Genomic DNA, 11,201 nt, shown 5'->3' on the forward strand with positions numbered 1-11,201 from the left:
ATTAAATAGATGATTTAGACAAACAATTAGTATTACTATTACTATTTGTTAATGCACGACATGGAAGAAAACAAAGACAGATTATAGGTCTAAACTACAATCGTTCCGTTTCCCTCCATCATTGCATACAAAAGGAATGCACTTTTAAGGATTTAAAAATGTTGAACAGTTTTCTATGAAAAGGCTAGGGTAGAATTTAAAACATTTGGTGTTTACTTGGAAGACTCGATATTGAACTCATAGTTCTTGATCCTAAATGCAACCAATTCAATTTTAAACCACTCTGAAATTCCAAGCACAATCCAAAAATTTCATTCTCATAAAACTGACTACTGCTTCCAAATTCAAATTCATATTCTTATAAATGCATTCAATATGATTAAAACCTTACTCAGGCACAAGTTGCCAGAATCACTTCTAAAAGCTTTTAATTATCAAATAAACATCTTGTCACACAATTATATCAAATTCACCTAATTCACTAACTGTGGAAGCTTCTTGGCTCGAAAAACTGTGGACTTTGTGGCCACCGAGTAAGAATATTCGATCCCATTCTCCTTCAAGAACTCCTCAAGCACCTTCTTGACTCCTTCAGGATCAGTAGTTTCACACTCGATCTCATAACAAGTCCCAAACTCATAACGAATCTCATCAACCTCCAATTTCAAGCCTTTCCACTCATACACATTCCTCACATTTGCATAGCCACCAAGCCCCACAAACTTCAAAACCCCAAATTCCTCCTTCAACCTCCGCAGGATCCCACACTCCACCGACAAAAGCTTTTCTGGTTCAGCAACACAGGCACGCCCCAGCACTGGATCCAGATCCTCTTCATCCTCCTCAACGGAGCACACACCATCAACCAGAACTGCCCTGGCTTTAAGTGATATGAAGCAACGGGTATCATCATCATACAACCGCAGGAATAGGACAGCTTGATGTGATGACAGCTCATTGTTTGCACCGTCAAAGAAGAAATTCTCTTGGTGTTGTGTGGTAACATGGAATGGAGACAAAAGATCCTTCAGACGGCAGTGGACCATGGCACTTGGGATCCGAAGTTTCAATTCCACCCCCATCAAATATGCAATATGGGTGTTTGTACATATATATATATATATTGAGGTTTCGATGTTTGTATCTGAAATAGGAGGGTGGCGGTGGTGGCAATCACGGAGAAGGCACCACATCTGTGTGCTTCTTCCAGTTCCTCTTTGTCTTTAATCTTGACTTCAATCTCTGCTAACAGTTCTTGCCTCATCATCTAGGAATCAAATTCTAACCAGTTTACTTTGGACGAAGGACTCAAACGTTGACAACTGTTCTGTCTTTAATCTTGACTTCGATCTCTGTAAAAGTTCTTGCCACATCACCTAGGAATCACATTCTCACCAGTTTGCTTCGGAGCAAAGACTCAGACATTGAGAACTTATCTTTGTCTTTAATCTCGACTTCAATCTGTGCTAACAGTTCTTGCCTCATCATCTAGGAACCAGATTCTCACCAGTTTACTTTGGACCAAGGACTCAGACATTGATAACTGATCTTTGTGTTTAATCTTGACTTTGATATCTGCTAACAGTTCTTGCCCCATCATCTAGGAATCACATTCTCACCAGTTTACTTTGGACCAATCAGACATTGACAACTGATGAGAATGAGTAGCGAACCACAATGAAGTTAAAAGGAAAACAAAAGGATGAGGGCAATATTCTTATCTTCCCGCAATTATGTCCTCTAATCGTCTCACCCATCACTCTTGGTAGATTGTATGCATAAAAAATGGAATAGATATGCATATTTGAGATAAATTTTTCATAGCTGGCTATCTATTATTGCATTGGTAATCATTCTACTGTGATGCAAATTTTTCATATCTGGATAAGCAATCAATGCAATGGCACGAAAATGATATGATGGTGATTTTCGGTTTTCCATCATATTGAAAAGTGACAAATGTGAAGGTACACATGCAAAGACACATTAAAGATCATAATCAAAACTCAGTTCATGGCAATGACAATTAGTCACGATGATTAAGATATTAATAATAATAATAATGGCATCGGCAATTTGAAGTTGATAACCAAGCTTACAAAATTGATGAAGCCAGATAAAAAAAAAATTTAGTGCCCCTTTTCTTATGCATGACAATATCAAAGAAAATAAAGACATAAAATTAGAGCTCTAACCATAGTAGCTTCCTTTTCCCTTCATCTTTGCATACAGAAGGAGGTACACTTTTTATGGAGTTAAAAGTGCTGAACTAAATCTTCATTTGATTGCTGAGGAATTGAACAACACAGGAGAAGAAAGGGTGACCTGAAATTCTATAACAAGGCAATTACACATCGAAAAAATTTGGATTAAATGAGAAAAACAAGCAATTGAACTCTAACAGTTATTAATCCTACATGCAACCAAATAATATCGTAAACCACTCTGAAAATCTAAAGGCACAGATATTCCATTTTCATCAAACAAAATACTGCATCCAATTTCAAAATAAAAAATTCTTACAAACTCATTCCAAGATTAATTAAAATCTTGGGCAAAATCACTTAGAAAATGCTCTCAATAAGCAAATAAACATCTAAAAACATATCTTTTATGGAAAATTAAATTAATTCACGCACTAAGGCAGCTTTCCGGATCGAAAAACCGCAAACTTGGAGGCCTCTGAGTAAGAATATTCAATCCCATTCTCCTTCAAAAACTCCTCGAGCACCTTCTTGACTCCTTCAGGGTCAGCACTCTCGCATTCAATCTCATAGCAAGTCCCGAACCCATACCGAGTCTCATCGACCTCCAATTTCAATCCTTTCCACTCATACACATCCCTCACATTCCCAAACCCTCCAAGCCCAACAAACCCCGAAACCCCAAATTCATCCTTCACCCTCTTCAAGATCCTACACTCCGCCGCCAGAAGCTTCTCCGGCTCGGCAACGCAGGCACGCCCCACCGCCGGCTCCAGCTCCTCCTCGTCCTCCTCGACCCGGCTGATGCCGTCGACGAGAACCGCCCTGGCCTTGAGCGACACGACGCAACGGGTGTCGTCGTCGTAGAACCTCAGGCGGAGGACGGCTCGGCGCGACGAGAGCTCAGCGGCGGCCCCGTCAAAGAAGAGATTCTCTTGCCGGAAAGTGGCGACGCGGAAGGGAGACAGGAGGTCGTTGACGCGGCGATGGGCGGCGGCGTCTGGGAGCCGAAGCTTGACTTCGACCTCCATGAGATTTGGAGATCAGGGAGAGATGCCGATTCGGTGGGATTTGGAAGAGGGGTCTTTGTTACGATCGAAGTGATGGAGGAGAGCGGAGGTGGTGGTGGAGGTGTTGGCTGCGGTGGACGTGGTGGTAGTGACGGAGGAGACAGCGCGTTTGCGAGCTTCTTCGAGTTCGTCTTTGTCTTCGATCTTGACTTCGATTTTCGTTGGTTTTCTTCTCAGCATTTCTGGGAATCTCCTCTGTCTCTCTCTCTCTCTCTCTCTCTCTCTATCTCACTCTCACTCGCGAGCTCGTGCGGAACAAGAATGATGACGACTGAGAACCTTGTTGTTTTGGGCCTGGCCCCCCGAGCGCATCCCAGGCCCATGAACTTTAAGTTTTTTCTTGTGGGTAATAACTGAGCTTGAATTATATTGCTCTGTTTATCACGCCAAGATCATGCATTATGAACATACACAATTCATGCAATTTTGTTTAAAAACTTGTTACATTTTATTATATTTTATTTTATTTTATTTATATATCTAGTTTTAATTTTTTAAATATTATGAAAATAAAAATAAAAATTTAAAGTTTATTAATGTTGTATGATTGGATTAAAATAGACTATTAAAAGTCTTATCAAATTATATTAATCTAAATGTAGAATATTTCAATTTGATTGGTCTGAAATTAAAATAAACAAATCCAATCCAATTCAGTTTTGCAATAAAAAATGAACTAATTTGTAAAGAGAATTATCAAAAATTAATATAATTTAGAGGTGAAATGTATGGTAACTTTTTTTTCTTTTTTTTCTTTTTTGTTTGGTTTGTTTTTTTTGGGCATTTAATAGACAAAAATAAAACGTATAAACACTACTTTTGCTTTTTGGGAGGACAAGAAACCAAACGTATACGGTAATACTTAGGCATAAAGGTGGTACATACACTTGTTGATATAAAAACCCCATCTGAACACTTTTGAAAACCCATATGAAACCATATCAAAAACAAAAAACAATGGCATCAAAGTCTCCAAGAACAATCGGCATGGTCATGTTGATGGTGATGATGATGAGCATGGTGATGATGGTTTCAACAGCGGAAGCTCAAAAGACGGAGTTTTCAGATGATGAGATAGCTCCAAAGGAAGCATATCCCGAAGGCTCACAGGAGATAGCCCCGGAGGCAGAGGCTGACGGAGGAGAAATATTGCCAAAGGAGGATAAATTGGCAGACATATATATTCGTATTTCGAAAACCCTTCCAACTTCATACTTGAACTTCTTAACAAAGACTAGTACTAGTTCTTCTGTTTCAAGGCCCTTCCTTAGGCCCCTGAACTAGTTTATTTCAAGCCTTATTCGACTGCCCCCTCTATTTGTCATTGGCTAGCTAATTAAATTAATTAATAAGATTATTATTATTATTGTAAGGAAATCTTAATGAATAAAATATACATACAACTATATATTCATGGTTCATTGTCATAGGGTTTAAGCTCCTAATTACTTGTATATCTCTTTACAATATGTTCTGTAATCGCAAGTGGTTTACCGGAAAAGATGATCATCATGTTGATATATCTATTTTAACATTGGTATACATGTATACATTATTTTAAATCTCCCACAAATAAAGAGATCAATTTGAAATAACATATATGCAAATATAAATTATAAGTATTATTTAATTACAAAAGTACTATTGATAAAGTTCTTTGAATCCCTCTTCCAATATTAAAAAATAAAATAGAATAAAATGAAGAAGTGAGAATGTAACATTATTTTATTCGATTCCTTTTATATGTTTGGAGCAATACCAGATTAAGAGAGAGAGAGAGAGAGAGAGAGAGAGAGAGAGAGAGAGAGAGAGAGAGAGAGAGAGAGAGAGAGAGAGAGAGAGAGAGAGGACAAAAAAATAAAAAAAAATAAAAACCCAAAAATTAGCTAAAAACTAGCTAATTAATAAATAACATAGTAACTTGTTGCTATGTGTATATAACAAACTTGTAAGCAAACCATATTAAAATAAAATAAAATAATCCACATGGACAAAGCTATTAAAAAAAAAAAGCTATTATTATTATTATTAATATAATGACCCTGATTCTAAATCCTCCATCCCAATTTAATATATATATAAATAATAACAAAATTTGATTACATTTCTTCTCATAGCCGATGGGTTTCATTATATGTATGATCTTTTGGGTAGCCGATGGATTTGATTGTATGTATGGTCTTTTGGGTTGCCATTATGTACCAAATTAACTCTTTGTTTCAATATTCAATAACTCATATAAGTCTTACATATTTTGAATTAATATCCAATTACTTTTATTTTCTATTATTCCAATTACTTGTATGTATACATTTCTAATTTCTTACGCAGTATATATATTATTAAAGCAATAAAATTAGACTCTTTAGATTTCTTTTTTTCGGAATAACAGTCTTTAGATTACTGATCCTTAAACTCAAATTAAAGGTAAAATATCATGTATCCTAACCGCTCAATTAACTGGCAGGATTAATAAAAGCAAATTCATTGATTCATACCAAAAAACCTGCAAGAAATAATAAGACTAAAAATTAAAATCCAGCCAAACTAATTAATTAATCCGAGAGTTAAACATTTTTCATCATTAAAACTTGTTTATTCATAATAAACAAAGATTAAAAAACAGCTAGCAATTAGAGGTACTGTTATAACTATAGGTTAATTAATTTTTGGTAACTCATATTCAATTAAATTCACCAGCATAAAAACGCACAACAAACAGTTTAAAAACAATGTCTACCTTCTCCAAATAAATGGGTACATCCCAAGCATTCTTTTGCTTTATCAATTTTTGACCACCAAAAACCATGGCAAGTAAAAAAGCTGGTCATGAAGCAATATATTCAATGCTGCTAATGGCAGTTCTCACTGCAACCTTGGTCCAACCGGGGACGTCAATGCCGCTGCCGACAAATCCAGGCTTCCTTCCGGGATATGGAAAGGCCGTGATCGAGTGTTGGTCGCCTCTGATGAAGATTCCGGGATGTATTCTCCATGTTTATGAGTCAATTTACAATCTCCAATTTCGCAGCATTGGAAGTGATTGTTGCGAGGCCTATGTCTCAGTGAAAGGGAATTGTTTGCCAAACATGTTTCCATTTAATCCTTTAGTCCCTTCATTGCTTTATGGATATTGTCTTGTCAACAACCAAGCTCTTCCTCCCACTGGGACTAATTGATTAATCAAATTAATGTTGCTAGCTTTTCCTAATTAGTAATTAAGCTGATTTTTTTTTTTTTAAAATTGTCATCAGGATTTTAATTTGTAGATCAAATTTTCTTTTTCCCCTTTTCTGGATAACAGCAAATTTAGTGGCTTGACAAATGGAACTCTCTGTGTGGCTTGGAGATTTCCTGGAATAAGAGTATCCTAATCCATGATTAGTTAATGCATGGGAGGAATAATTTTTGTTAACCAGAATTAGGTGACTATTGAATGTATGATACATATCTATACGTATTCAATCATTGTTGGGCTTATATCACACTCCTCCTCTGTCTTTTGTTTAATCACCAAAATGTTAAAGTTTATAATTATTATCCTTTTTTCTTCTTTATCTATCATATTTATCTAGCTTGCACTTGATTATCATTATCATCATTATTATTATTATTATTATTTGAACATGATAGTTGATATATATGAATATATGAAGTAAAACATAGTTTGTTTACAAGTTTAAAATAAATATATATAAATTATTACTGGGATATAAAAGTTCCTTACTAATTTGCAAATTGTTCAACAACTTCCTTCATATTTTGTTTTTCTATTTCTTTTCCCTTGCAGCAGGGAGAGAGCTTCATTTTTTTTTTTTTTTTTAAATAGATAGAAATAGAAAACGCGTAAAGGCGGACTAGACTTTTTCCTGATGTTGGATTTGGCTTTATGGGCTGTATATATAGGCTGAAACTAAGTCCAAGCCCAGAGTTCTATAAGCCTAGTGGCCCATGGCATAACCATTGTAGCATAATAATTCAATTGTTTTTTTTTTTTTTTTAATAATTAACTGCATCACCAACTTGCCATGTTCGAATCTGGACAGAGGAAGATAAGAAAATATAGTCTTTACCAACTCAATTAATCATATCCTTTAATAATTCAATTCTAAAAATTTAGTTGGGGGATCTTTAAATTTTGTTAGGTTTTGAGTATAAAGTGGGAACTAAGTTCCCAACTTTATCAAAATTCTTTCCTTTCCTTGTTAACCAGCATTCAATTCTTATGGGAAGCATTTTTGAAGTTTATAATTCCTAAAGACTCTCTTATCCAACCATATTGGACTAAATTTAAAATATTCTAACTTAAATAATCTGAATTTAAAATTGCACATTCCAACCCTACAACACAAGTAGGCCCTAAATACACTAAGCCAATATGGGGAAATGCACCTTTAATATTGTCTTAGATAGGGATTCATCAAGGTGGAGGCAAGCTGCCCAGACCACAACACACCCTAACCTGTTTTGAGAGGGGGGGGGGGGGGGGGGGGGGGGGGTCGCGGCGGACTGCCTGACCTGACATTACTAATTAAGATACAAAAAAGTAGCAAACGATAATACCATACGGCCAACTTTCATCTTTGGTATAGACTTCCATAAAATTTGCTTGTGTAACCATTTATTAAAACCATAATAATAATAATAATAATAACAACATGATAAGGGAAAAAAAAAAAAAAAAAACTAAATTGTTGTTTTGATGAAAAAACTTTGTGTACAACACAAAGTACTCTCACTTTCAACTCCTCGTAATGGAAAAATAAAATAACATCGAGTTTCATTTATGTTCTATTTGAAGTTTGAAATCATCAACATAGAATGAATAAACACATATAAATACTTTCATATTTTCTATACATGTCTTTAGACAGTGATTCAAATTCAAATTTTTATATTTCCAATTAAAAAAAATCAAAAATCAAAAATAAAAAATCAAATTTATGAAAATGTAATGATTTTTATTATATTTTTGGGACTTTTTTTTTTTTAATTTTATTTTGCTTTCCTTGCTATGATAGTTATTACTTAATCCATAAATTTGAATCAGACAGATATTTTCGAGTCTTTCCTACCTATTAAAAAAAAAAAAAAAGTACTTGTACTGAAGATAACACCATTTTCATCTACTCTTCAACATCACGTAAACGCAGATAGCCAATTTTTTGGACTATATACAGCATTTAAGATGTATAAAAAGGATGTATTGTAGCCTAGCAAATTAAAAGGTATTTTCTACTTGGATTTACATGGATCTCACTATATGTCTCTCTTCCAATACCTTATATCAAAATGCTTGAAAGTATCCTTAAAAAAATTAATTAGATTGCTGTATTTGTCCTTTCCTTTGTTTTGAAGTTAATGACATTTTACATTTGTAATTTAATTTAAATTAGTGCATTATCTTTATATTAAATAGAAAGTGAGCACAACCTACATGAAGAACAAATATTAGGTAGTAACATAGAAATGAAAAAGAGAACGTCATATTCATGATCAACCTAATCACATTCATAAAGATAATCCATAATTAAAAACAAAAAATTCAGTGTTTTTTAGGTTTTTATTGATGTTATGTTTTTCTTATGTTTTTGTTTATATTCATTAAATGTAATTGAAGCACCACGTTGTCTTACCTAATGGTTCTGGCTGTGTGTGGGACAGCCTGTGATAGGAATCTTTCATATGGTAGACAGACACATTTTTTATAGTTTCATTCCTTAAGGGAGAGGAGTTCAAGTAAAGCAATTAAGACCTTCAAAACCATTTCTGGCTTTGTGATTGAGACTTTTGAGGTTGTTGTCTGAATTTCCCTCTTTTTTTTTTTTTTTTGGGTTGCCACAACCGAATTTTCTAGGTGAACAGTTTTGATTTTGATGAAACTCTTTAAAGTCTACAAATTTATTTTGGTTCTCGATTCTGAAGGAAATATACCATGTTTACCCAAGTTAAGAAATTTTTTACAATGTTTGCCCAAGTTAAGAATTTTTTTTATTCTTTCTGTTGGCTTGGAATTTTTGTTGCTTGGAGACTGGGAAAATTTGTTATTCTTATTTTATTTTGTAATATTATATATTTTTCATTTGCTCATTGATGTTGACTGATATATATATATATATATATATTTTTTTTGCTTATACTAAATCATTAATAATGATTGCTAGTGCACAATTTCTTTGACCATCAAAATTGACTCAAAATAATTAAAAACTACGTATACCCTTTTGGTTAGTCTGGTGATAATGCTAATGGGTGACAGCAAAAGAAATCATTAGGAAATTAGAAGGCCTTACATGTTAGGTTGAAGAGAGTACACTAAAACCCACCAAACAAAAGCTTATTTTTATCTAACATCCAATAGATTAGGTTTTGGTGGTCCTTTTTCTTCTTTTTTTTTGGTTGAAAACCCTACCTGATCCTTTGCTCCCCACGATGAAAATGAACAAAGATAGGGATGTCTTCAGTTCCTGTAGCAAACAGAGGCAGTTGACCCAAATTGAAGGAAAGGGAGGGAAGGACAAGTGCTTAATAAATGGATGAAACTTTTTTTTTTTTCTCCCTTCTTTTTTATTATTATCATTATTATTATTACTATAATAAAAATATGAAAATTTGAAATAAAAAATGTTTTTCAAAAAATCAGTAGACTTGTAATTGAATTGCAATATAATTTTCCTGTATTATTCATATCACTTATTCAATCATTATAATGATTATATGCAATATTTTTCAATATCATACGACACTAAAATAATATAAGTAAATTTTACAAAATATTTATTAAATTTTTTGATTGATTGATTACCTCATATCATCCACAAGGTTGTGTATATATATATATATACATATTATATTTTTTTCTATATACAGGGATATATGTGATGAGACTTGAGAGAGTGATTGAGAGGGAGAGAGAGAGAGAGAGAGAGAGAGAGAGAGAGAGAGAGAGACTTTTTTTTTGGTTGGCTTCCTGAAAGAGATAGACTTAATTTATACTTAAATGAAGAACATTCAAGGTGCCACATGGATATTGATGTAGTAACTCAACAAACGGCTGCTAGGCTATATGGCATGGCAGATTTTGATGCGCTGCTTACTTCAATTCCTTTCCTACCTCACCATCATTTATGATTGTCCATATTTTGCTTGCAATATGCAAGTCAATATATAAGCTTACGGTGCTATTTTCCATTGGCAATAGCTTTAGTAATCAATGTCTTTTTAGAAATCCGAATTTTCACATTTGATATGAAAAAAGAAAAAAAAAAAAAAGAATCCCTTTTAGTGCCATCTTTTAGAAATTATCTTAACTTATAAGGTACATTTTTTTTTTAATATTTATAGTAAGAGATAATTATAGATACCGAAATTTTTTTTTTTCGGTAAACAAAGAATATGATAACTTTTTTTTCCAAAACAAAGTACATAATATTATAAGTGCTAAAAGTTTTTTTTTTTTTTCTAATAGAAATATTTTACATTAAAGTAAATCAGTTTGCAAGAGCTATGAAATCCAAAGACATATAGGCTCCTATTAAGGAAGTAAAATTTTATTTCTATCCGCTTTTGCTAACATTATTAGTGTTAAAAATTGATTTATTTTTCCAACTAAATTTTTAATTTTAAATTATTAAAAAAATCACTCATAACCTATTTTTATTATGTTTCGCATTATATTTTGAAATGAACTGGTAATTGATTAACACGGTTTTCATATATATTTATATATATTCAATAATGTTATTGTCATTAAAATATTCACCAAATCATATATATTAATTCTTATTAATTAATATATTTATATAATTAAAATATGAATAAATAAATAAATAATAAATTAATTAAATATTATAATATTATTTATTATTTGATAAATATATTTGGTGAATATTATTTTTAATTCTATATTATTGATTTATATTTATGT

At 32.9% G+C, this 11,201-nt stretch overlaps 3 protein-coding genes across 3 annotated transcripts; 1 reads left to right on the plus strand and 2 right to left on the minus strand.

The window, feature by feature from the left end:
- Positions 1–336: 336 nt before the first annotated feature.
- Positions 337–2,328, minus strand: LOC107415671 (triphosphate tunnel metalloenzyme 3-like). Its single transcript, XM_025072825.3, has 2 exons — positions 2,196–2,328; positions 337–1,651 (listed from the first exon to the last, which is right to left on the minus strand). Exon 2 carries the CDS (start codon positions 1,191–1,193, stop codon positions 474–476), a length of 720 nt encoding a protein of 239 aa, XP_024928593.3. The 5' UTR covers positions 1,194–1,651; positions 2,196–2,328; the 3' UTR covers positions 337–473.
- A 145-nt stretch (positions 2,329–2,473) lies between these two features.
- On the minus strand, positions 2,474–3,527 carry LOC107415662 (triphosphate tunnel metalloenzyme 3). Its single transcript, XM_016024025.4, has one exon. The coding sequence runs from the start codon at positions 3,233–3,235 to the stop codon at positions 2,639–2,641; it is 597 nt and encodes a 198-aa protein (XP_015879511.3). The 5' UTR covers positions 3,236–3,527; the 3' UTR covers positions 2,474–2,638.
- A 2,554-nt stretch (positions 3,528–6,081) lies between these two features.
- Positions 6,082–6,453, plus strand: LOC107415652 (uncharacterized). The gene has a single exon (XM_016024009.1). It carries the CDS (start codon positions 6,082–6,084, stop codon positions 6,451–6,453), a length of 372 nt encoding a protein of 123 aa, XP_015879495.1.
- Positions 6,454–11,201: the final 4,748 nt, after the last annotated feature.

The sequence above is a fragment of the Ziziphus jujuba genome, chromosome 1 (assembly GCF_031755915.1).
Source record: "Ziziphus jujuba cultivar Dongzao chromosome 1, ASM3175591v1".
NCBI classification, from domain to species: Eukaryota; Viridiplantae; Streptophyta; class Magnoliopsida; order Rosales; family Rhamnaceae; genus Ziziphus; species Ziziphus jujuba.